Source organism: Salvelinus alpinus, chromosome 38, assembly GCF_045679555.1.
Source record: "Salvelinus alpinus chromosome 38, SLU_Salpinus.1, whole genome shotgun sequence".
NCBI classification, from domain to species: Eukaryota; Metazoa; Chordata; class Actinopteri; order Salmoniformes; family Salmonidae; genus Salvelinus; species Salvelinus alpinus.
In genome coordinates this window covers 13,333,067-13,358,183 of record NC_092123.1, presented here as the reverse complement: position 1 = coordinate 13,358,183, position 25,117 = coordinate 13,333,067, and the positions used below count along the sequence as shown (strand labels likewise).

The window sequence follows — 25,117 nt, the reverse complement described above, 5'->3', positions numbered from 1 at the left end:
TGATGACGCATAGCTTACACACGGAATGGGAGTAGGGGGCATCATTTATCCATGAGTGAGAATGTTGTGTTAGCTGAGAGGTCAACTGTGCATGCAGATTTGTATTTTAGAAAAAAACAGAATAGGGGGTCAATGAAATAAAATAAATGGTATTAAATCTAGTCGAGTTTCTCCAGTAGGCCTTTATGTAACATCCCCAGACTGGAAGTGTCTGGTGGGACTATTACATTTTTTCCCACGGGAGAAATAAAGTTATTCTAATTCAAAATAAGCCAGATGGTGGCAGCATTTCAGGCTTTTACACGCAATAGATGCTCCTGACGCACCAAGTAAAGAGAACCCAAAACAACACACATCTCATCCATGTCGTCACTATCACGATTTAAACACCTATACTCCAACCTAAACGTGATTCCCACACTATGACAAGCGATTTAAATGATTTTGTTGAAAAACTATCTATATGCATTAGATATGTGTGCACTAAAACACAATTAGCACAGGTCCATCTGCGAGATCAAATGGTGTAAATTGCAGGCTTGTTGATGAACCATAAGTGGAAAGTAGAACGCATATAGCGGTCGAAAACGCAGCGCACAGCTGGAAAGGGACAGGGATATCCAAGCGCGCAAATATATATCACAACGCACGGTTACTTTTAGGTGGAGCGACGCTTACTCAGCAAGTGGGGCGCACCATGACATGAGGGTGTTTATAATTTTACAGCATAATGTGCTCTGCACTACAGGCTCACAATACGAATGGTGCTCAGCTACATATTGTGCATTTGATTAAGAATAAACATTCACAGTTTCCCACAATATAAAGGGTAGGCCTATTGTATTTCCACAGCAAAAAACTACAACAAATGTAATCCTTTATATTATGCGCCGATGCTGAAGGCAAAAAGATCATAGTTCAATGCAAGAATCAACACCGAACCAATTTCTGCTATGTAGAATGCCTGCATTTGGACACTAATCAGTTATTACATCGTTACAATGTAGCGGAAGGAGGCGTTAATTGGCTATTTTGATACATTTAGCCTACGTTACAGTAATCTCTGCTGTACTGTACATGGAAATGAAAAACTGGCAATATAGGAGGCGGGCTTAAAAGAACGAGAGGGGAGGGATAAGGCTGCTGTGCGTCGGGTCCCGTTTACTAGCTGTCCGTTCGTTCCACCAATGAGTCCAATGAGCTGGGCAGAATTGGCTAGATTGACAGGCACGCCTCTTCAAGGTTGCGCCGCCTTTTATGACTGTAGTTTTCTTCTCTTTTTTACTGCAAGCCAAAACTGGATATAAGAACGTCACATGTTGTTTTTCTCTCCAGCGCAGTCACTGTGGCGTTATTTGGTGCTTAACTGTTGCAGATAGCGGACGGGAATATCGGGTCATGGAATAAGTAAGCGGATTCTCGGTGCTTTGGAAAATAGCACAACACAACTTCTCTAAAAGTAAGTGAAGCGTGCGCATCAGAATGGCGAGTCCCCAAACGAATGGAGGACACTTGTTGTCTAATGTGACCAATAACAGTAATAACATTAAGAAATGTGGATATCTAAAGAAACAGAAGCATGGACACAGACGTTTTTTCGTATTGAGAGAACCCAGCGAGAGTTTTCCTGCGCGGCTGGAATACTACGAGAGCGAGAAGAAGTGGAAAAACAAGTCGGCTGCTAAAAGGGTGATACTGCTGGACTCATGTCTTTGCATAAACAAGCGCGCTGACTCCAAGCACAAACACCTCATCGCCTTTTACACCAAGGACGAATACTTTGCAGTGGCAGCCGAAAACGAGCAGGAGCAGGAGAGCTGGTTTCGAGTGTTGTCGGATTTGATCGAAGAGGGGAAAGTCTATGACAGCCCCGCGTCTAATTCCACCTCTCTTTTCTGTTTCGAGGAGGCGAATTACAGTATGATCACGCCGGCCACTGCCTCTTGCAAGGAGGTATGGCAAGTGAATTTGAAATCCAGAGGACTGGGTCAAACAAAACATTTGACAGGGGTGTTTAGACTGTGTTTATCCAGTCGGACTATCAGCTTTGTGAAACTGAACTCGGAGGTTGCAGCTGTCAGTTTACAGCTCATGAATATCCGGAGATGTGGCCACTCCGACAGCTTTTTCTTCATCGAGGTTGGTAGGTCAGCTGTCACTGGCCCCGGTGAGCTCTGGATGCAGGCGGATGACTCGGTGGTTGCGCAAAACATCCACGAGACCATCCTGGAGGCGATGAAAGCCATGAAAGAGCTGTCAGAATCAAGACCGCGCAGCAAGAGTCAGGCGGCTAGCACCAACCCCATTTCCGTGCCCACAAGACGCAACTTGAACAATCTGCCCCCAAGTCAGACAGGGTTGGTGAGGAGGTCGAGAACAAACAGCATAGTGGCCACATCCCCAATGAGCAAGTTCACATCCTGTCGGATAAGGACAGCTAGTGAGGGGGATGGCAGCATGGTCAGGCCAGTGTCTATGTCAATATCTATGAGCGGGAGCCCCACCAGTCCCTTCTCCAACCGGAACCCTCTGAGCAGGTCCAATACGCTCTCCACTGGCCGCACCTGCCGGATACTGGAGTCCAGCCTCCAGCACAGCCGCTCCATGCCCATCTCCAACTCCCCTCCCTCAGTCTGCAGTTCCATCTGCCTCTCCCCCATGAGTGGGACCCTCCCCACCCCTGTTGCGGTCCACCGCCCCTTCAGCTGCAGCGCCTCTATCTCAGGCTCCCTCAGCGACGCAAGCTCCATGCTATGCAACGAGCACAGCTCCAGCCCAGGCGACACCTCCAGGCTCCTACCCCTCACCAGGAGTGACACCCACGACTCCCTCTCCAGCACTCCTCCCTCCCGGGAGATCAACGACCTGTGTGGCTACATGATTATGGACAGGACGAATGACCAACGGCAGGTGTGCCAGGAGGAGGACTTGACATCGGGGAAGGCGTACAGGAAGAGGACATACTCCCTCACCACACCACGCCATCAGAGGGTGCCCGCCCAGCTGTCCTCTGCCTCGTTGGATGAGTACACCTTAATGCGGGCTGCCCACCACACCAACAGCGGGCACCACTCCGGGCGCAGCTCCACCTCCGCCTCCCCAAAGGTGTCCTACCCCAAATCCAATGGTAACCAAGTAGGGGATGATGGCTATATGCCTATGATGGCGGGCGTGGCAGCGCCGCCCGGGGGTAACCACAGCAAGGCAGATGCTTACATGCCCATGAGCCCCATGTGTGTCTCGGCTCCCAAGCAGATCATTAGCCCTTGGGCCCAAAACCACCAGTACGAGGCCGGCGACCAGACCAACTCACCCAGCAGCGGAGGCTCCTTGGAGGACAGTGGCTACATGAGGATGTGGTGTGGCTCCAAGTCGTCCGTTGAAAGCCCAGACAGCCGCTCGACCTACATGAACATGTCCCCTCGCAACGCCGCTTACACCACCTCGCAGACCCCCCCGGACTACTTCCTAGACCAGCTTCCGGGTGGTGAGCCTTCCATCACACCCATCTACTCCACAGACTCCCTGCCACGCCCCATCAAACTCCACCAGGCTTCCAAAGAGGCGGGGGACACTGGTGACCAGTACGTCCTGATGAGCCCGCAAGGCCATCAGTCGCTAGGTAGGGAGTCAGACGACTACTACTCGGTGATGACCAATCCGGCCCCGCCCAACTCCTCGGTGCCCTCGCCCATCAGACATAGCCGGGGGACTGAGAGCCTGACATCCCACCAGGGGAGGATGGGGCGGCCCAACCGGCTTTCTCTGGACAGCTTTAGGATCTTACCCTGCATGAACGAGCACCTCTTGCCCAGGGAACCCAGGAGCCCGGGCGAGTATATCAACATAGACTTCAGTGAGGGCACCAAGTACTCCCCGCCGTCAGCATCCAATGAGAGCCAGGAGTCGTGTCTGGGCTCCTGTGGCGGCCAGCCGAGGTCCCCTCTCTCCGACTACATGAACCTGCACCATGTCGTCTCACACTCACCCAAGGCTGGAGACACCCCTGCCGGACGGTTGGACACGGTCCCTGAGTCATCCCTGTGCCCTTGTCCGGATGGGGAGGGAGTGTACCGTCTCAGATCGAAGAGGGATTCCAAGTTCCCCCAGAGAGGCAAGGATGAGTACACCGAGATGACATTTGGACTTGGAATGGCCAACATGCCTCCCCAGTTCGTCCCTCAGACCTCAGCAAGGTACAGTACACTCAGTACTCTAGCCATAATGTCAGTTGTAATAACGTTATTCAGTAAAGTTATTTGGCTAGTTATAGATTAATAGATTCCCCTGGCATAGCGGGCACTTTGTGGTGTTTTGTAGGTGGATTGAGTTCAAGGGGATTTGAGTTCATGATAAGGATAAAATATTTTCTGTATCACATCTATCTATGGCTGTTTTGTAATAGACCATGTATTGTAATACATATTAACTCTGTTTATTATCTTCAGCCCCAGTGCCAGAGAGAAGAGGCTATCCCTGGGTGAGCAGGTCCTCCCAGGGGGCATGGGGGTGTTCCGTCTTGGCGCTGCCACCCCCGTGGATCCTGACGGGGCCGCCAAGGTGATCCGGGCTGACCCCCATGGGCGCAGGCGGCACAGCTCCGAAACCTTCTCTTCTACGGCTACCGTCACCCCCGTGTTCCCCTCGTTCGCCCATGGGGACGCCAAACACCACAGCTCGGTGGAGAACCTGTCGGTGCGGAGCAGCGAGAGCTCAGACGAGGAGTGTGGCAGCCCCATGAGTAGAGAGACCTCTATGGGCTTCCAGAATGGACTGAACTATATTGCCCTGAACCTGATGGAGGACAGGGACCGGGAGGGACCTTGTTGCGAAGACCTGACCACGGTCAGCTTTAAGCCGGCCAGCAGCTGCAAGGGAGCCCTCCATGGATTACATGTCGCACCGTACGTCTGTTTGGGGTTCAAGGAGGCGGTCACCTCTGTCAAAGGTGAGTGATGCTTCTCTGTGTGTGTTTAGTAGCTGGCTGGCTTTAGCTGCCCATTTCATGGCTGGCCAGAGTTTGTAAACGTAGGGTTAGAGGTCTGCAGTGGTCATATACTTATGGCAATGGTGCTGAAAACAACTTTGTCCAAACTTTATAGGAAGAAAACATGATACTTAAATCAACACATTTTTAGACATAGGAGAATATTTCAATGTTTGTTGACTGGCTGCCTTAGAGACCATACTTTGATTCTATGTTTGGGGTGAAAAATGTGTCCAGCTCTATGGTGATCATGGACATTTTAGTTTATGGCTTCACTCATTTATACTGGAGGGTGCTGTCACTGTCAACAACGATAAGGGGAGAACTGGCATTTATGAAGGACTGGCAATGAGTTAGAAATGAATGTTATTTCAGTTCGTACAGCATAGGCCCCCTCCTACTTTTCAGCTTGCTATTTTGCCATGTGTATTGCGATAGACGAGATAATGAAAAACACATGAGGGGGAAAAACATATTTCGAAATGGACACGTTGAGTTTACTTGCTGTGGCGCCCTTGGCTTTCGACTGCACAAAATTAGATTGTTCTGTTTACCACCAAAGATGCGTAGGTGGTACATGAATTCAAAACGGACCCGCAGCGTGACGAATGTCGGACTTTTGAAGCACTGAAGTAAACAAGTAGTGGGTGGGTACGTAGGCACCATGACACTGCAGGACATAATGTTGCATCGTTGGCGTTATTCACGTCCTTTTCCAAATATAAATTACAGCAAAATTGATTTTGGGCACCAGCCATCTTATAAAACAAGTGTTTATTCTCCGTGTCATACTAATTATATTAGAGAAGGCACACGAACGAATATGGTTGCTCGAATTACACACTGAAATGACACAGTGTGCAGGCGGAGTGTATGCATGAACATGGACAGTGAAGAACGAAGGGTCGAAATAATGTCAATATAGATTAACGTTGATGTAATGGCTGAATCTTGGTTTGTTTACATTAAACTTACATTGATCTCCTATCGACAAGCATGTTTATAGCAATTATCAATGCATTACATGTTTAACACATTGCGCAATGGCATCATCTTTAGGCTTGGGCGGTATACCATATATGGGGTATTTGCAAATAGCCACAGGATGGTTTTTCAATACCATCAATACTGTTTAAATGATTTCTTAGAATTTTTTTCATAAATTGGAATATTTGTAGCTACTTTTTAAGTAAATACCTGCAGTCAACTTGTGCAATACGTTAGGAGATAAAGAACATTGCATTCTTAATTTCATAAGCTACATAAACTACATTATGAAGTTTATGGTAGTCCCCAGTCACGTGGTGTTTGTTTACAAGCGCATAACAATGAGACTGGAGCCTTGTAAGTCACTCTCTGTTGTGCAGCACGCGCCAGTTGATCTAATTACAGTATTGAATTCACAACTAAATGTTTGCTATCTAGATATCTTAGAACTGTTAACTGTCTAAAATCTGCTAAATGCTCTGCAGTTGTGCAATTGGTTTGCTAATTTAGTAGCTAGTTAGCTATTTGGCTGAGTGGTTAGCTTCTTCCAAAATCAAACATTTGCTTGGTAACAGCAGAGAATCCCTTCTTGGATCAAGAGCCTTTCTGGCTAATATTTGTTTTGTACGTGCAGCAAATAAGTAGCATTTTTGAGTTGCTTGTATACTTGTTTAGGTCAGAAACTGTACAAAATGTTTGCAATGCGCTCGTTAGCGTTTTGTTAGCATTCTCAATCGGATTTTACATGTACTTGTTAGCATTGCTAACCTAAGAATTAGAGTATAGTAGGGTTTGAAAACAGTGCCCCTTGTGTTCAGTGCGGTATTACCGGATGTCCTTGTATGGCACAAGGTTGGTATGAAGGTATGACAACCTGGATACCGCCCAAGACTAATCACCTTATTATTTGTTTTAAAGTGTTTGCTAAAAAAACAACATCTACTATACATAAGCAATAAGGCCCGGGGGGGTGTAGTACATGACCAATATATCACGGCTAAGGGCTGTTCTTACGCACAACGCAGCCGTAGTGCCAGTATACAGCCCTTAGTCGTGGTATATTGGCCATACACCACAAACCTCTGAGGTGCCTTATTGCTAGTATAAACTGGTTACCGACGTAATTAGGGCAGTAAAAATGTATGTTTTTTCATACCCGTGGTATATCACGACTGTCAGCCAATCCTCATTCAGGGATCGAACAACCCAGTTTATAATGTCTGATATACAACGGCTTTCAGCCAATCAGCATCCCAAACTACACGGTTTATAATGACTGTTAATATACAGAACGAGTCAAAAGTTGACACACCTACTCATTCAATGTTTTTTATTTTATTTTTTACTATTTTCTACATTGTAGAATAATAGTGAAGACAGCAAAACTATGAATTAACACACACGGAATCATATAGTTACCAGATTCTTTTGATTCTTCAAAGTAGCCACCCTTTGCCTTGGGAGCTTTGCACACTCTTGGCATTCTCTCAACCAGCTTCACCTGGAATGCTTTTCCAACAGTCTTCAAGTTGTTTGCACATATGCTGAGCACTTGTAGGCTGCTTTTCCTTCACTCTGCGGTCCAACTCATCCCGAACCATCTCAATTGGGTTGAGGTCGGGTGATCGTGGAGGCCAAGTCATCTTATGCAGCACTCCATCACTCAACTTATTGGTCAAATAGCCCTTACACAGCCTGGAGGTATGTTGGGTCATTGTTCTGTTGAAAAACAAATGTTAGTTCCACTAAGCGCAAACCAGATGGGATGGCGTATCGCTGCAGAATGCTGTGGTAGCCATGTTGGTTAAGTGTGCCTTGAATTCTAAATAAATCACAGACAGTGTCACCAGCAAAGCACCATCAAACCACCTCCTCCATGCTCCATGGTAGGAACCACACATGCGGAGATCATCCGTTCACCTACTCTGCGTCTCACAAAGACACGGCGGTTGGTCCCAAAAATCTCAAATTTGAACTCATCAGACCAAATGACAGACTTCCACCGGTCTAATGTCCATTACTCGTGTTTCTTGACCCAAACAAGTCTCTTCTTCTTACTGTTGTCCTTTAGTAGTGGTTTATTTGCAGCAATTCGACCATGAAGGCCTGAATCACACAGTCTCCTCTGAACGGGCCTGATTCACACAGTCTCCTCTGAATATTTGATGTTGATATGTGTCTGTTACTTGAACTCTGTGAAGCATTTATTTTGGGATGCAATTTCTGAGGTGCAGTTAACTCTAATATACTTATCCTCTGCAGCAGAGGTAACTCTGGGTCTTCCTTTCCTGTGGCGGTCCTCATGAGAGACAGTTTCATCATAGCTCTTGATGTTTTTTGCGACTGCACTTGAAGAAACTTTGAAAGTTCTTGAAATGTTCCATATTGACTGATCTTCATGTCTTAACGTAATGATGGACTGTCGTTTCTCTTTGCTTATTTGAGCTGTTCTTGCCATAATATGGACTTGGTCTTTTACCAAGTTGGGCTATCTTTTGTATACCACCCCTACCTTGTCACAACACAACTGATTGGCTCAAACGCATTCAGAAGGAAAGAAATTCCACAAATGAACTTTCAACAAAACTGGTTGAGAGAATGCCAAGTGTGCAAAGCTGTCATCAAGGCAAAAGGTGGCTATTTTGAAAGAATCTCAAATATATTTACATTTATTTTACACTTTTGTGGTTACATCATTCCGTATTTGTTATTTTATAGTTTTGATGTCTTCACTATTTTTCAATGTAGAAAATAGTCAAAATAAAAACAAACCCTTGAATGAGTAGGTGTCCAAACTTTTGAGTGGTACTGTACTACTATAATAACACTTTTCACGTTATTCATTCATAAATATTTATCTGCAGCGCTAGTATGCAAATCCTCCAGAGATCTGTTTAGGAAAGTGCTGTGAGAATGCTGTACTCAAAGTAGGGATCCATCCTAACCAAGTTAGATCATCTTGTCAGTGTTTTTATGACATGTCAGCCCTTGGCAGCTCCTTATACACTGCCTGTTCCTTCCATGCCTCAGTCAGAAAGGCAGGCAGGCAATAAAATGTTCTGCAGCCCCAAGCAACCATCACTAAATCATCCAAGGCATATCACAGGTCCATCTCACAGTCCTGGTGTCACTGGGGTCAGTTTTCTGGCCCAGAATAGTCCCTGTGGCGGCTATAAACAAACCAATATTCCAGTCTCGGGCAAGGCACGAGTCAGTGTTTTGGCAGTCATTCACTCATTGTACTTTGTAAACATTGAGGTGCAGGAGACTTGTTGACAGGTGAGGGTATTTTAGTTGCCCTCTCCTTGTACTTTTGTCAAACACAATTAGTGTGTGTGTGTGAGAGAGACTGTTTCTCTGTGTGTGAGGCCTCATCCATGTTACGCGTCCCTTGGGAGGTGGCATCCGTGCCATTGTCTTTCATGAGTTTGGCTAGTCGCTCCGCAGGTCAGAAAAACAAGTGAGCTCATTGTTTACTAGACGCCAGGTAATGACGAGGTGTCACGCTCAGAATTCCTGTCTGTGTTGCGAAGGCTGCTGGGAGGGATGGGTCAACTGAACACTATTGGGTTTTTGTTCCCTATTGGCGCAATGAGGGGCCTGAACTGGGGGGATTGGGGCAACAAAAAACATCAAAACATGTACATGTGGTCTGGCATGGACACAGTACATACGACAGAGGTGGTTGCTGTTGTTGTTGGCAGGTGATGTAATTGTTGTCATGGTTACCTGTGTCAAACCTATTAGCTCTGATTTTATTGAAGTGATAATGCCTTCGAAGCCGGTGTTTGGAGGATATATTGGCACAGATGTTGTTAGGCAAACCGTGCCAATATATCCTCCAAACACCGGCTTCGAGAGCATTATCACTTTTATACAACGGGTTACCAACATTGACGTTTTTTGTATTTTTATTTATTCATACTATTTCATTCTTCCACAAGATATAGTCCTACCCAAGCCGGCTGGTCGTTCGTTCTATCGTTTCGGTTTCCAGAGATGCGAACCAGTCGTTCAGTTTTTTTTTTTTGTTTGTTCTGTATCTATGGACGCGACCCAGATGTTCGTTCTAAATGTTCCATTGCCATACTGGCTGGCAACATTCTTATCGCTTGCTAGCTAGCCAACTGCGACTAACTTACAGTCACGTCAAAAAGTGCAGCCAGAGTAACAGCAAAGTAGCAACGTTTGCATTTGTTTAACCTTTCTGGTGCAGGCGTTCCGCTAGCGACACACCTCGACAACATCCGGTGAATTTGCAGAGCGCCAAATTCAAAATACAGAAATAGTCATAATAAACATTCATAAAAAATACAAGTGTTATATATCGGCTTAAAGATGAACTTCTTGTTAATCCAGCCGCTTTGTCAGATTTCAAAAAGGCTTTAGGGCGAATGCATACCGCGCGATTTCTGAGGACAGCGCCCTGCTTACAAAAGCATACAAACATTTTACAACCAAACCAAGTAAAAGAATTACAAAAGTCAGAAATGGCGATAAGATTCATCACTTACATTTGAAGATCTTCATATGGTTGTAGTCACGAGTCACAGCTACACAATAAATGTTCGCTTTGTTCGATAAAGTCCCTCTTTATATCCCAAAAACTCTGTTTTGTTCAGTAATCCACTGGCTTCAAGGCGGTCAAAACATGCAGACGAATACATCCTAATAGTACCGGTAAAGTTCGTCGAAACATGTCAAACGACGTTTATAATTAATCCTCAGGTTGTCAATTGTCTAAATAATCGATAATATTTCAACTGGACAATAGCGTATTCAATAGAAAGGAAAAACAACAAATGGTGCGCAATCGGTCACGTGCGCAAAACCAGCTCTGCATTCTTCCTCAGTCCACTGACAAAAAGGTCTCATTCTTCTTCATTTTTCAGAAAACAAGCCTGAAACAATGTCTAAAGACTGACATCTAGTGGAAGCCATAGGAACTGCAATCTGGATCATAACCCATTAGATACTGTATATGCATTCAATTGAAAATACCCACATCAAAAAAATCTGAGGGTTTTCCTCAGGTTTTTGCCTGCCATATCAGTTCTGTTATACTCACAGACATTATTTTAAAATTTTTGGAAACTTTAGAGTGTTTTCTATCAAATATACCATTTATATGCAAATCCTTGCTTCTGGGCCTGAGTAACAGGCAGTTAACTTTGGGCATGCTTCTCATCCAGACATCGAAATACTGCCCGCAAGCAGTTGTGTTAAGCTGTTTTTAGTGACATTTATTTGGATATATCCATAACAATGAGCCAATGAGGCGCAATTTCGCCTGGCATACAAAATATGCTCTCGTCAGGACACTGTTGTTCAGAGCTAGCCAACAACACAGCTTACACGATCACTTCAAACTGAAGCTGGAAAGACCGGAAACTAGCTGCACTTTGTTTCGTTTTACCTTTGTTCAATTGACATGTTTGTATATATCCCCCAAAATTATGCTAGCTAATTCATGATTTTGACTGGCTGAGGATCACTGCCTGCCTGTCTGTCTTGTCCCAACTCCCGAAACGTTCATTACTATGGGACAGTTGGAGATCGAATTTTAATATTGAAACAATGTTGCAAATGTCGGAGAGACAGACCCCAGCTAGCAATGAGGAATCTGCCACTTTTCCTGGGGGCCGGAACTGATTAAATCGGCCCGGTGTCGGACTCAAAATGGATGACTGCACAGAATCGGCCCAAGTACATCGGGCCGTTTCCGTCTACCGGAATTCAGCCGCCTTTGCCGGTATCTTACCAGAATCCCCCCAGAACCGTCCCGATGCAAATTTAAATAAATGTATGTATATTTTTCAAATATTACTATTATACATTTTATAAATACAAATTATACCCATCCACAAAAAAAAAACGTTGGAGGAAACACCATACACCTGGTAACCGTTTCAGCGTTTCACCTGGCCCGCCACATGAGTCGCTACAGCGCGATGGGACAAGGACATCCCGGCCGAACAAACCCTCCCTATTCTCGGGAGGGTTTGGCCGGCCGGCATGGGTCTTGAACCAGCATCTGTAGTAATGCAGTTAAATACTACACAGGACTCTTAAAGAATTTCATTTAAATGTTAATTGTATTTTTTTGATTACAGAAACAATGAAAAAAATATGGGGAAAAATATAATGAAATGTTAATTATATAAAGCAGCCCGTGTAATCATCTGCCAGAGAGTAGCCCCAGTCGTCCAAAGCGCCAAGTAATACATTTGGGCCAGATAACTCACGCCGGAATTGGCCCGAGCTCAGTCCCTGCATCCTAGCCATGAGTAATACTGTCATAATAACAAAGGGAAAACAACATGTTTTTAGACATTTTTTGCAAATTTATTGAAAAAAATTAAATACAGAAATATCTCATTTACATAGCTATTTACACCCCTGAGTAAATACATGTTGGAATCACTTTTGGCAGGAAATAGCTGTGAGTCTTTCTGGGTAAAGCTTTGCACACCTGTATTGTACAATATTTGCACATTATTTGTTTTATTCTTCAAGCTCTGTCAAGTTGGTTGTTGATCATAGCTAGACAGCCATTTAAGTCTTGCTATAGATGTTCAAGTAGATTTAAGTCAAAACTGTAAGTAAGCCACTAAGGAACATTCAATGTTGTCTAGGTGAGCAACTCCAGTTAAGTTAACACATTTGGCCTTGTGTTTTCGGTTATTGTCCTGCTGAAAGGTGAATTTGTCTTCCAGTGTCTGTTGGAAAGCAGACTGAACCAGGTTTTCCTCTAAGATGTTGCCTGTGCTTAGCTCTATTCCGTTTCGTTTTACCATAAACTCCCTAGTCCATGCCGATAAGATGCATACCTATAACGTTATGGCGCCACTAGGGTTGCAAAGGGTCAGAAAATTTCTGGGAAATTTCTGACATTTTTCTGGAAATTTTCCATGGGATGTTAAGTCCGGGAATTTTGGGAATTTTGTGCATGCACAGTGCATTCTTCCATCACATGTGCATTGCACTCTTCCATCACATGTACAGCTGATTCTCAAGATATTGCACACTAATGAGATGCTATTGAGCCCACACTACTACACTGTCTGAGCGAAGGACTACATGCTTTCTGGTAAGTTTTGATTACAATACTGGGTGGGGTGAATATATTTTATGACAATTTTTTGTTAACTAGTAAATAGTAGCCTACAGCAAAGTGTGTTTTTTAACTTGTTAACAGTTTCTGCTCGTTAGTTTTTGCTACCATGTGGGTTTTAGCTTCCTTGAGCCTGCTAACTGAGTGTTAATTCACCTGTTTCCATACATGTTTCATTTTAAAACATTTATCTTACACAGGAGTTGTTTAATCTAACTGTGTAACATTTTATCTGTACATGGAATTGTATTTTTTATATAAAATTTTTAAAAAAATCTACTCTTTGCAGGAAAATGCCATGGGCGCTATCTGATGTGTGTAAACATTTCACTGCAGCTAATGTAGAAGGAAAAGCTGTGTACATTTGCAAATACTGTGCAAATCATATGTGAAGAATGCAACAAAGATGCAGAATAATATGGCCAAGTGCATAAAGTTCCCTCAGTGCTCACAACAAGCAACCTCTGACAAAAGTCCCTCTACTTCTATTCGAGGTTAAAATGATCATTTACATTACATTTAAGTCATTTAGCAGACGCTCTTATCCAGAGCGACTTACAAATTGGTGCATTCACCTTATGATATCCAGTGGAACAACCACTTTACAATAGTGCATCTAACTCTTTTAAGGGGGGGGGTTAGAAGGATTACTTTATCCTATCCTAGGTATTCCTTAAAGAGGTGGGGTTTCAGGTGTCTCCGGAAGGTGGTGATTGACTCCGCTGACCTGGCGTCGTGAGGGAGTTTGTTCCACCATTGGGGTGCCAGAGCAGCGAACAGTTTTGACTGGGCTGAGCGGGAACTGTACTTCCTCAGAGGTAGGGAGGCGAGCAGGCCAGAGGTGGATGAACGCAGTGCCCTTGTTTGGGTGTAGGGCCTGATCAGAGCCTGAAGGTACGGAGGTGCCGTTCCCCTCACAGCTCCGTAGGCAAGCACCATGGTCTTGTAGCGGATGCGAGCTTCAACTGGAAGCCAGTGGAGAGAGCGGAGGAGCGGGGTGACGTGAGAGAACTTGGGAAAGTTGAACACCAGACGGGCTGCGGCGTTCTGGATGAGTTGTAGGGGTTTAATGGCACAGGCAGGGAGCCCAGCCAACAGCGAGTTGCAGTAATCCAGACGGGAGATGACAAGTGCCTGGATTAGGACCTGCGCCGCTTCCTGCGTGAGGCAGGGTCGTACTCTGCGAATGTTGTAGAGCATGAACCTACAGGAACGGGTCACCGCCTTGATGTTAGTTGAGAACGACAGGGTGTTGTCCAGGATCACGCCAAGGTTCTTAGCACTCTGGGAGGAGGACACAATGGAGTTGTCAACCGTGATGGCGAGATCATGGAACGGGCAGTCCTTCCCCGGGAGGAAGAGCAGCTCCGTCTTGCCGAGGTTCAGCTTGAGGTGGTGGTCCGTCATCCACACTGATATGTCTGCCAGACATGCAGAGATGCGATTCACCACCTGGTTATCAGAGGGGGGAAAAAATGATGAATCAGACACCTTATCGATAGCAACAGCTCATGGTCCTCCTGGAATCAGAAGTTTTTTTTGACTCAATGGAGGAACGTAGTCAGAGAAATGCTGATGAATGTCTTGCTCGAGCTGTGTATGCAACTGGTTCACCTCTGATGCTCCCAGGCAATGTCTATTGGAAGAGATTTCTGAATGTTTTTCGCCCAGCATACACCCCTCCAACCAGACATGCTTTATCTACTCATTTGCTGGATGCAGAGTTCAGGTGAAGGTCAAGCAAATCATAGAGAAAGTGGACTGTTTTGCAATCATCTCTGATGGGTGGTCAAATGTTCGCGAGCAAGGAGTAATTAACTAAATCTCCACCCCTCAACCAGTATTTTACAAGAGCACAGACACAAGGGACAACAGACACACCAGTCTCTACATTGCAGATGAGCTGAAGGCAGTCCTCAATGACCTTGGACCACAAAAGGTATTTGCACTGGTGATAGACAATGCTGCGAACATGAAGGCTGCTTGGTCTAAAGTGGAGGAGTCCCACTGTCACATCACACCCATTGGCTGTGCTGCTCATTCATTGAATCTGCTCCTCAAGGAAATCATGGCACCGAAAACAATGGATACACTCTACAAGAGAGCCAAGGAAATGGTTAGGTATGTGAAAGATCATCAAGTTATAGCAGCAATCTACCTCACCAAGCAAAGTGAGAAGAATAAGAGCACCACGTTGAAGCTCCACAGCAACACATGTTGGGGTGGTGTTGTCATCATGTTTGACAGTCTCCTGGAGGGGAAGGAGTCTCTCCATCAAGGGGATCCTCCTGGATGATGTAATTTGGGAGAGAGTGTTAAGCAGCCTGACACCTATAGCAGTAGCCATTGCACGGATTGAGGGAGACGATGCATTTTACAGATGTATGTTGAACATGTTTTTGGGAGATCAATAATCAATAATTATGTCTACTTATGATAAGGTAAAAGGTTTATGTTTCTGTCTCCATATGATATTGTAAATATATCCAATGCAAAAAAACATCTACATTTATATAGTATTAATATTAATTTGCAATATATTCCTGTTAATTCCCATATATTCCCACGGAAAGTTTCCACCTCTGAATATTTCCCAAAATGTGCAACCCTAGGAGCTACCATCATTCTTGAAAATATAAAGAGTGGTACTCTGGCATATGTTGTGTTGGGTTTGCCCCAAACATAACACTTTCTATTCAGGACATAAAGTTAATTTCTTTGCCACATTTTTCTGCAGTTTTACTTTAAGATGCATGTTTTGAAATATTTGTATTCTTTGCAGGCATCCTTCTTTTCACTCTGTCATTTAGGTTAGTATTGTGGAGTATGATCCATCCTCAGTTTAATATCTGTGATCGGAGAAAACTAACTGTTTTAAAGTCACCATTGGCCTCATGGTGAAATCCCTGAGTGGTTTTCTTCCTCTGCTGCAAGTCAGGAGGGTCGCTGGTATCTTTTTAGTGACTGGTTGTTGGAGGCATTGGAAAACCTCCCTGGTCTTTGTTTCAATCTATGTTTTGAAATTCACTCTTCGACTGAGGGGCCTTACAATTATCTGAATGTGTGGGGTACAGAGATGAGGTAGTCATTCAAAAATCATGTTAAACACTATTATTTCACAGTCCATGCAATTTATTATGTGACTTCTTATGCACAAAGAGGTAACAAAGAGGTTGAATACTTATTGACTCAAGACATTTCAGCTTTTCAGTTTTTAATAATTTGTAAAAATGTCTAAAAACAATTATATTTGAACATTATTAGGTATAGGCCAGTGGCCCAAAATCTCAATTGAATCCATTTTAAATGTAGGTTGTAACACAACAATGTGGAAAAAGTAATGGGGTGTGAATACTTTCTGAAGGCATTGTATATGTGACTACGGCACGCCGGATGCTTTTAAAAGCAACAAACAAACCCAATTGTGAGGCGCCCGAACAAGGTGTACAGCCTCGGCGGCAAATTGAGCTAATCGGTTGTTTACTGAACAGTCTCTCGGACCAAAACAACCATCCGCGATAGCGAACTGGAGGGGTCAAAGTGCTTCAAGGTACACTAAACAGTACATGCTTTTGTATGTGGACATCCCTTCAAATGAATGGATTCGGCTATTTTCGCCACTCCTGTTGCTGACAGGTGTATGAAATCGAGCACACAGCCATGCAATCTCCATAGACAAACATTGTCAGTAGAATGGCCTTACTGAAGAGCTCAGTGACTTTCAACGTGGCACCGTCATAGGATGTCACCTTTCCAACATGTCAGTTCGTAAAATTGCTGCCCCGGTCAACTGTAAGTGCTGTTATTGTGAAGTTGAAATGTCTAGGAGTAACAACGGTTCAGCCACAAAGTGGTAGGCTACGCAAGCTCACAGAACGGGACCACCGAGTGCTGAAGCAAGTAGAGCGTAAAACATAGTCTGTCCTTGGTTGCAACACTCACTACCGGGTTTCAAACCGCCTCTGGAAGAAAGTCAGCACAAGAACTGTTCGTCGGGAACTTCATTAAATGGGTTTCCATAGCCAAGTAGCCGCACATAAGCCTAAGATCACCATGCGCAATGCCAATCGTCCATACAGAAATGGTTTGTCGAGATCGGTGTAGAAGAGCTTGACTGGCCTGCACAGAGCCCTGACCTCAACCCCATCAAACATCTTTGGGATGAATTGGAACGCCGACTGCGAGCCAGGCCTAATTGCCCAACATCAGTGCCCGACCTCACTAATGCTCTTGTGGCTGAATGGAAGCAAGTCCCCGCAACAATGTTCCAACATCTAGTGGAAAGCCTTCCAAGATGAGTGGAGGCTGTTCTAGCAGCAAAGGGGGGACCAACTCCATATTAATGCCCATGATTTTGGAATGAGATGTTGGACGAGCAGGTGGCCACATTTTGGTGACTTCTCGCTAGTCAGAGGCCTAATACGGTGTTTATTAATCAACTTCAAAGCCACACAATGAATGAGTGGGAGGAGAGGGAGAGAGACATGGCGGTTTTGCTAGGTACAAAGTACCAACCCAGCTCCAGCCATTCCAGGTATTTAGCGCCTCCCCGACATCATGTGCGTCTGCCTGGAATGCCACCACAGGATTGTATTTGGACAAACGGCGCCCCTCAGACAAACTCAAACTCCCTCTTCTCTCTCCGTCACTGTCAATCAGTCAAAGGAGTTGGGACTCGGTGGTGACACTGTTGATCGAGATTTAGTGTGATTATCTAGACGACAGTCAGTTGCATAAATAGAGAGGTCACAGGGACAGTCACTGTGTTTCTTTATTTTCTGCCTCAGCAAGCCAGGCCACCAACTCTGTTTACCTCTGTGTGCTAATGTAAACCCTATCACACTAACCTGAGAGTGTGCTAACGTGAGCTAACCCCATCTATCCCCATGATCTGGACGCTCATCCTATGTGAACAAGGTGTTAAGAAATTAGTAGACGTGGCAGGCAGAGGCTAGGTTTAGGGACGTCTCTGTCTCTTCCTCTCTGGAGGCTAATAGGCTTTTATCTGATCAGGTGTTTCTCTCTCTCCTTTCGCTCTCTCATATATATTTGACCACACTCTCTGGGATTTGACGTAAGGTGTTTTGCCCTAATGGCTGTTAGCAGCAAGGGTAAACACCCAGAGTGTTTTTGTGTGCAGACACACACACTTGGGCCTCCTTGAGAGGGGAGTGCGTGCTCCTATGAGCAGCGCGTGGTGAAAACGGCAAATTCTTCTTGAGTGGTGGCAGATGGCTGCATCCGGGACGAAGGGGGCGTAATACACCTGCCGTGCACCACTATCTTACCCTCAACCCCCACATTTGCCCCCTCCTCCACCCCCACTTCCTCCACCTCATTAACCGATGGACCACGAGCATGTAGCACACACGTGGCTCTGTCCCAAATTGCACCCTATATGATGCACTACTTTTTATCAGAGTGCAATGGGCCCTGGCCAAAAGTAGTGCACTATATAGAGAATAAGGTGCCATTTGGGACGTAGGAACAAGCATTAGTCACTGGTGAGCACTGGACAGTGCCTTGCACGCCAGTCAAGGCAGGCTAGCACCACCCACTACTATACACTAATAACTACACACCATGTGCTGCCTCTGCTGCTGCAGGTGCAGCCCAGGGGCCAGTCTAATGTCCATCAACCCGGGGGGGGGGGGGGGGGTGGAGTGATGAAGCCGTAGCGAGTAGCTCATACTCTAGCACAGCTATCTGATATCCAACCTATCCGTGACTGTGAATCCGAGCCGCGATTGTTCATCTCCAGAGTGCGTGTTGAATCGGATGTGGTCAAAGATCATCATCGTCAGCATTTGTCAGTGCTGCTTTCGGTTTTAGAAACACGCAAATACAGTAGAATAGTGGAACATCACGCACGACAGATGCAGATTCTTTTCGCCCTGGGCCAGGTCTAGTGTGTGTGTGTTACGTGTTTTGTTTGTTCTTAGAAGAGGTCATCTGGTTTCAAAAGCACAACACACACTCTCCCCTCACCTCTTTTACTTTCTCTCTCTCCCTCACTCCGGGATCAGAAGTCAGGGAGCATGCTCAATGAGGCTCTGCTTTCATTTCGAAAGTAGATGAGATTATAGAGAAGAGAATATTAGAGCCAGTTCGACCCTTCGACCCTGTTTTGTCTGTCTCTCTTTCCCGCTCTTTTCCTGTTCTCTCTTTCCTCTTTTGGTGTTCTTTTCTTGTAGTTCTTTTTGTTGTTGTTGATAACTCTGTGCTACCTCTCTTTGCATGTTTGTCTCTCACTCACTCTGTTTGGTAGTACACACAAACATCCCCTCCCAACACACGCACTGCTGTGTCAGAGTTTCCGGCAGGTGGCGGTTGCAGTGCAGACGCTGTGACACGGTGACTAAACTAGGCCAGGATGTTCCCGGCTCCAGATAACCCACGCGGCAGGCGTCGCCAGGCAGCGCTCCCTTACATTTAGCCTCAGCAGCAGCAGCCATGGTTAGAGTTAGAGATGAGATTATGCACTGTGTGTGGCTGGGGATTAGACACCGCCACCGTGTCCAGGTTGCTCGTTATGGAGGTGGGATGAAAGTGTGCATACACACTCTCAATCTCTCTCTCTCTGCCTTAGACTCACGTAAACACACACCATCTTCCAAAACCATTCACAAATTTGCTTTAGTAGTTAGCGGAGCTGAAGTTCAGTTTCGGCATTGTAAACTGCCGAAGTCCACCATAGTGGCATGTGTATTATGTGTGAATAAGCAGTCTATAAGGTGTACAATCACTGAACAGCAACATATCAGAGCCTTTGCAGTGAGGTACAAGGGCCTCTGCCCCAACCGTGCCGTCTGTAATGAGGTTTGCAGCGCCGCTTTGCTCTCTAAGCCCCTCCTACCATCACCGGTGGCCGGGCCCATTCTTGGAAGACCCAGATGGCATAGAGGAGCTCCACAACTGAAGGTGCTTTATCCCCCTACTGCAGTACTCCTAACCCCCCTCCTCCCTCCTCAGCCCCTACAAAGCTGCTGCTGCTTGCTTGGTGTGGTACCGTCCAAAACGCATCGCCCCACTGAGCTATAATAATAACCGTCCTTTTTTTTGATCTCCTTATTGTTATTATTACTATTATTGATATGATATTCATATTATTATAATTATAATAATAATAAGTAATGTCATTATCATTAGTAGGCTTAATATAGAAGCCTTGTATAACCACCATCGAGCTGTAGGCCTAAGAGTGCATCCTGTTTAGTCTTAATACCGTAACTTACTTAGGCCTATATTTCAATACTTGCAGTATATAAGCTACAGTAATGTATCAGCTACAGTAATGTATCAATCATGAATTAATTCATGTCATCACACAGCATAAGAGTCATTCATGATTTGAAATGCAATCAAGCCTTTAGTTTTTTTTTAAATGGCAAAGTGACTCTTGAATAATTAGCATAAACAATAAATAAATAAACCGTGCATTTTGGAAATTGCATTCACGAATGAATGCGACTGGTTTTAGTCTTTGCTGTAATAAAGGCTTTGCAAAAAACAATAGACTCTGGTATGCTTGTAATTTATTTCGTGTTCCAAACGGTCAGAGAAATGATTGTACCTGTTTGGTACACACAATATGCACGCGGCGCTTGCTCCTTACCTTACTTTTCTTGATCTCCAGTATTTTCCACAACTAGTCAAACTTATTCCAAACATCTGGCTTTCCCTTTACCTCATTAGCAACCAGTAAACATTCCCCCATATCGAGTTTGTCAAGTCCTCTGCATCCATTTTGCTGTCACGTGTTAAGGCGTTCGGAGTTTGTTGAATTTATTGATGTGATTATGATATGCTATAGTTCAGGCCCTATTGGTCACATGCGATGCATACCTGTGTCACGTAAAGAGAACAAGGGTTGAGGGAATAAGGAATATTTTTCCTTAACAAATGAGGGATTTCGGTAACAGACTTTCTCAGTCACAAATGGCTGTAGTTATTATTGCAGCTTCAGCAACATGGACAGCGCGATAAACACAGTTGTTATGTGGTAGTCGCTCCAGCAGAGAGAAGAGCGAGACAATGGGTGCAAGTCACACAGTCACTCGCTGTAATTTTTTGTAACACAGCTCAGCAAGTTTGAGCCCGGCCCGATCAAATCAATTGCGGTCGGACTCCCTAGTCGTGTGTGTGAGAGAGAGGTGCGACGCACACTTGCTGTTCCAGTTGTCTAGCTTTTTTCCCCCGACAGCTACAGATGTAGGATGTTAATTTGAGACAGTTTACTACAGCAGGAGATTTAATCCTGCAGCAACAGGAAATGTGGATTATAGTTAATGGAAATGTTTTGTAGGGGTTGATTTCTTAGTTAGGGCCTTGACCCAGAGTCTGACACTTTAAAGTGGAAATTACAAACTTTAGAAGCCTTTTTAAACCTTGAATACACTAAGTTTGCTGCGCCGGACAATTCTCAGAAACAAAAGACTGATCAAATTAACATCCTACAATTCGGAGTGTGTTGTTGTGACACACAAACAGGCTCAAAATGTATCTCTCCGAGGATGGAATGAATGGTAACAGGAGGCTGTTTTACATCCATCTCTCTCCTAATGTCAGATACCACCGTGGGTTTTTTGGTCAATAGGAGTTGTTTGTGGTAGCAATGGAAACTAAGAACCCTAACTTGAGGTAGCTTGACCAACTAATCATAGGAAATCTAAGAGATTTATAAGCAATCCAAGAATTTAAGCTAATTGCAGTCTGTACTGCTCTATGTAATGCAATGCTCTTCTTTCATTCCCCCACAGACTGAACAGGACAGCGGACAATCCAAGCCCTCATCATCCTTGTTCTGAGACGGACCGTCATACATTGGGGTGGCCGAGACAACCTGCTGCTGTAAATGAAGTCAGTCGGTGCCTCGTGACCCAACAAACACCCCCACCATGACTAACTCTCTCGCCCACGAAGGGGAATCCTAACACTGGTGCTGTCCCAGAGACTCTGTACTAAAAAGTAGATGGGGGCAGAGGCTCCTGTATGTGGGGGGCCTCTATGTGTCTAGAGGCTATATTTCTAGCTCTGTTTATTTGTTTAGAATTTTCTCTCTGGTTTTTAGTTTTGGCTCGTGGACTGTGAGTAGCCTGTCTGTTGACCCCCAGGACATGTAAAGCAAACCATGGTAAGGCACAGTATGTGTACTTACACCCTCCTCAAAAGACGCGGCCCCCCCGCACACACACACACACACACACACGGTACGCAGATATTATTTATTTGCTTACATGAGTATGGATGGGTCAAAGTTTGTGTCTGTGTGTGTAAAAACGGACACCATGATCGTTTCAGTAACACATTCACTAACAGACCGTTTAAAATAATCCAATCCCTACCTCAGAAAGAGCAAGGTATGAGAAACGTATAGATATATTTAGGTTCTATTTATTTTGGAATGTTTCATGTAGACCAACACAAAGCCTTGTCTCTGTGGTTCTATTTGTACTGCACAACAAAGAAAACCTGATTTATTCTACTATTTTCTTAAATCTAATTTAATTTTAGCATGCTTTATCGTGCTACAGTTGAAGTCGGAAGTTTACATACACCTTAGCCAAATACATTTAAATTCAGTTTTTCACAATTCTTGACATTTAATCCTAGTAAAAATTCCCTCCAGCATCTTCACAAAGTCCTCTGCTGTTCTGGGATTGATTTGCACTTTTCGCACAAAATTACGTTCATCTCTAGGAGACAGAACGCGTCTCCTTCCTGAGAGGTATGACGGCTGCGTGGTCCCATGGTGTTTACACTTGCGTACTATTGTTTGTACAGATGAACGTGGTACCTTCAGGCATTTGGAAATTGCTCCCAAGGACTAACCAGACTTGTGGAGGTCTACAATTGTTTTTTGAGGTCTTGGCTGATTTCTTTTGATTTTCCCATGATGTCAAGCAAAGAGGCACTGAGTTTGGTAAGCCTTGAAATACATCCACAGGTACACCTCCATTTGACTCAAATGATGTCAATTAGCCTGAATTTCTGGAATTTTCCAAGCTCTTTAATGGCACTGTCAACGTAGTGTATGTAAACTTCTGACCCACTGGAATTGTGATACAGCGAGTTATAAGCGAAATAATCTGTCTGTAAACAATTGTTGGAAAAATTACGTGTCATGCACAAAGTAGATGTCCTAACCGACTTTCCAAAACTATAGTTTGTTAATTAACAAGAAATTTGTGGAGTGGTTGAAAAACGAGTTTTAATGACTCCAACCTAAGTGCATGTAAACTTCTGACTTCAACTGTGTATGATATTGTGAGGATAATAATATGATACAATTTAAGATGATTTATTACTAGTTCCAGTTAGGTGAGACATGCATATTAAAGTACATTAATGTAGGAAGAACGCAAAGATGTTGGTCTGTGTACTTCCTAGTAGTAGTCAGAACCTCAGCTATCCCAGGCATTTACTGTACTTGCAATACATTACGCATAATCCCTAGCTTTAACCTGATTACATGGTAGAACATCTCAATGATATAGTTATGGGGGTAGAACCACATGATTTTGGTTCATGGGGATTGCCACTGCTGCTGTAAGCACGAGGAGTACCTAGAGCCAGGGTCCTGTTCATTAGGCATAAAATGGCCTGAAACAACCAGAGACTACTTGGACTTCTAAACGTTTGGTGCCCTAATGAACACTACCCAATTTTTACATCTATTTCTCACAATTTGTTAGATTGTAATACACTAGAGACACATCTGAATGTATCAGAGCACTCGGTGTCGTAGAAAACGGAAATTGAAAATTAAGTGGGAGGTGGAGACATTTATCAAACTGTTATTTAATATGTACTACACTTATGATTTATTTTCTCTGCAAAGGCCTTTTTGTGTAGATTATGTACATAAGAGTTTATCTGAAATATGTCGATTTTGAAGAGATACATTTAGTCAGGTTGCAATGAAATTACCAAACAATGTAAAGAGAATTTTTCAAAACTAGTTTTTGAATTGTAAAATGTATGCTTTTACCTCCTCACAGTAACTTGTGAATACATCTATAATATTTAAAAAGAGAAATACCTTCAGTATATTTTGTTATCTTTGCCTTGTTGATAACAATTTACCCATATGTCATATGCAATAGTGAAATACATTAACTTAGTTTGGAACCAAATGTTGGTATATTTGTAAATAAAAATTATAAAGGAAACTATTTTGCCCTTTGTATATTTATTTTGGCCAACTTTTGATGCTGTTTTTGTTACTGGAAACGTATAGTGTATATACAGTGGGGCAAAAAAGTATTTAGTCAGCCACCAATTGTGCAAGTTCTTCCACTTAAAAATATGAGAGAGGCCTGTAATTTTCATCATAGGTACACTTCAACTATGACAGACAAAATGAGAGAAAAAAATCCAGAAAATCACATTTTAGGATTTTTAATGAATTTATTTGCAAATCATGGTGGAAAATAAGTATTTGGTCACCTACAAACAAGCAAGATTTCTTGCTCTCACAGACCTGTAACTTCTTCTTTAAGAGGCTCCTCTGTCCTCCACTCGTTACCTGTATTAATGGCACCTGTTTGAACTTGTTATCAGTATAAAAGACACCTGTCCACAACCTCAAACAGTCACACTCCAAACTCCACTATGGCCAAGACCAAAGAGCTGTCAAAGGACACCAGAAACAAAATTGTAGACCTGCACCAGGCTGGGAAGACTGAATCTGCAATAGGTAAGCAGCTTGGTTTGAAGAAATCAACTGTGGGAGCAATTATTAGGAAATGGAAGACATACAAGACCACTGATAATCTCCCTCGATCTGGGGCTCCACGCAAGATCTCACCCCGTGGGGTCAAAATGATCACAAGAACGGTGAGCAAAAATCCCAGAACCACACGGGGGGACCTAGTGAATGACCTGCAGAGAGCTGGGACCAAAGTAACAAAATCTACCATCAGCAAGGGCATTGAAGATGAAACGTGGCTGGGTCTTTCAGCATGACAATGATCCCAAACACACCACCCGGGCAACAAAGGAGTGGCTTCGTAAGAAGCATTTCAAAG

The 25,117-nt window shown here is 44.2% G+C and overlaps 1 protein-coding gene across 1 annotated transcript; it reads left to right on the top strand.

Moving 5' to 3' along the window:
* The first annotated feature begins 1,164 nt into the window (after positions 1-1,164).
* On the top strand, positions 1,165-24,259 carry LOC139566215 (insulin receptor substrate 2-like). Its single transcript, XM_071387257.1, has 3 exons — positions 1,165-4,196; positions 4,449-4,948; positions 21,848-24,259. The coding sequence occupies exons 1-3, from the start codon at positions 1,483-1,485 to the stop codon at positions 21,850-21,852; spliced, it is 3,219 nt and encodes a 1,072-aa protein (XP_071243358.1). The 5' UTR covers positions 1,165-1,482; the 3' UTR covers positions 21,853-24,259.
* Positions 24,260-25,117: the final 858 nt, after the last annotated feature.

Coding starts and splice junctions, on each gene's coding strand:
- LOC139566215 (XM_071387257.1), top strand. CDS start 1,483: ATGGCGAGTCCCCAAACGAATGGAGGACACTTGTTGTCTAATGTGACC. Junction 4,197..4,448: donor GTCCCTCAGACCTCAGCAAG/GTACAGTACACT, acceptor TATTATCTTCAG/CCCCAGTGCCAGAGAGAAGA.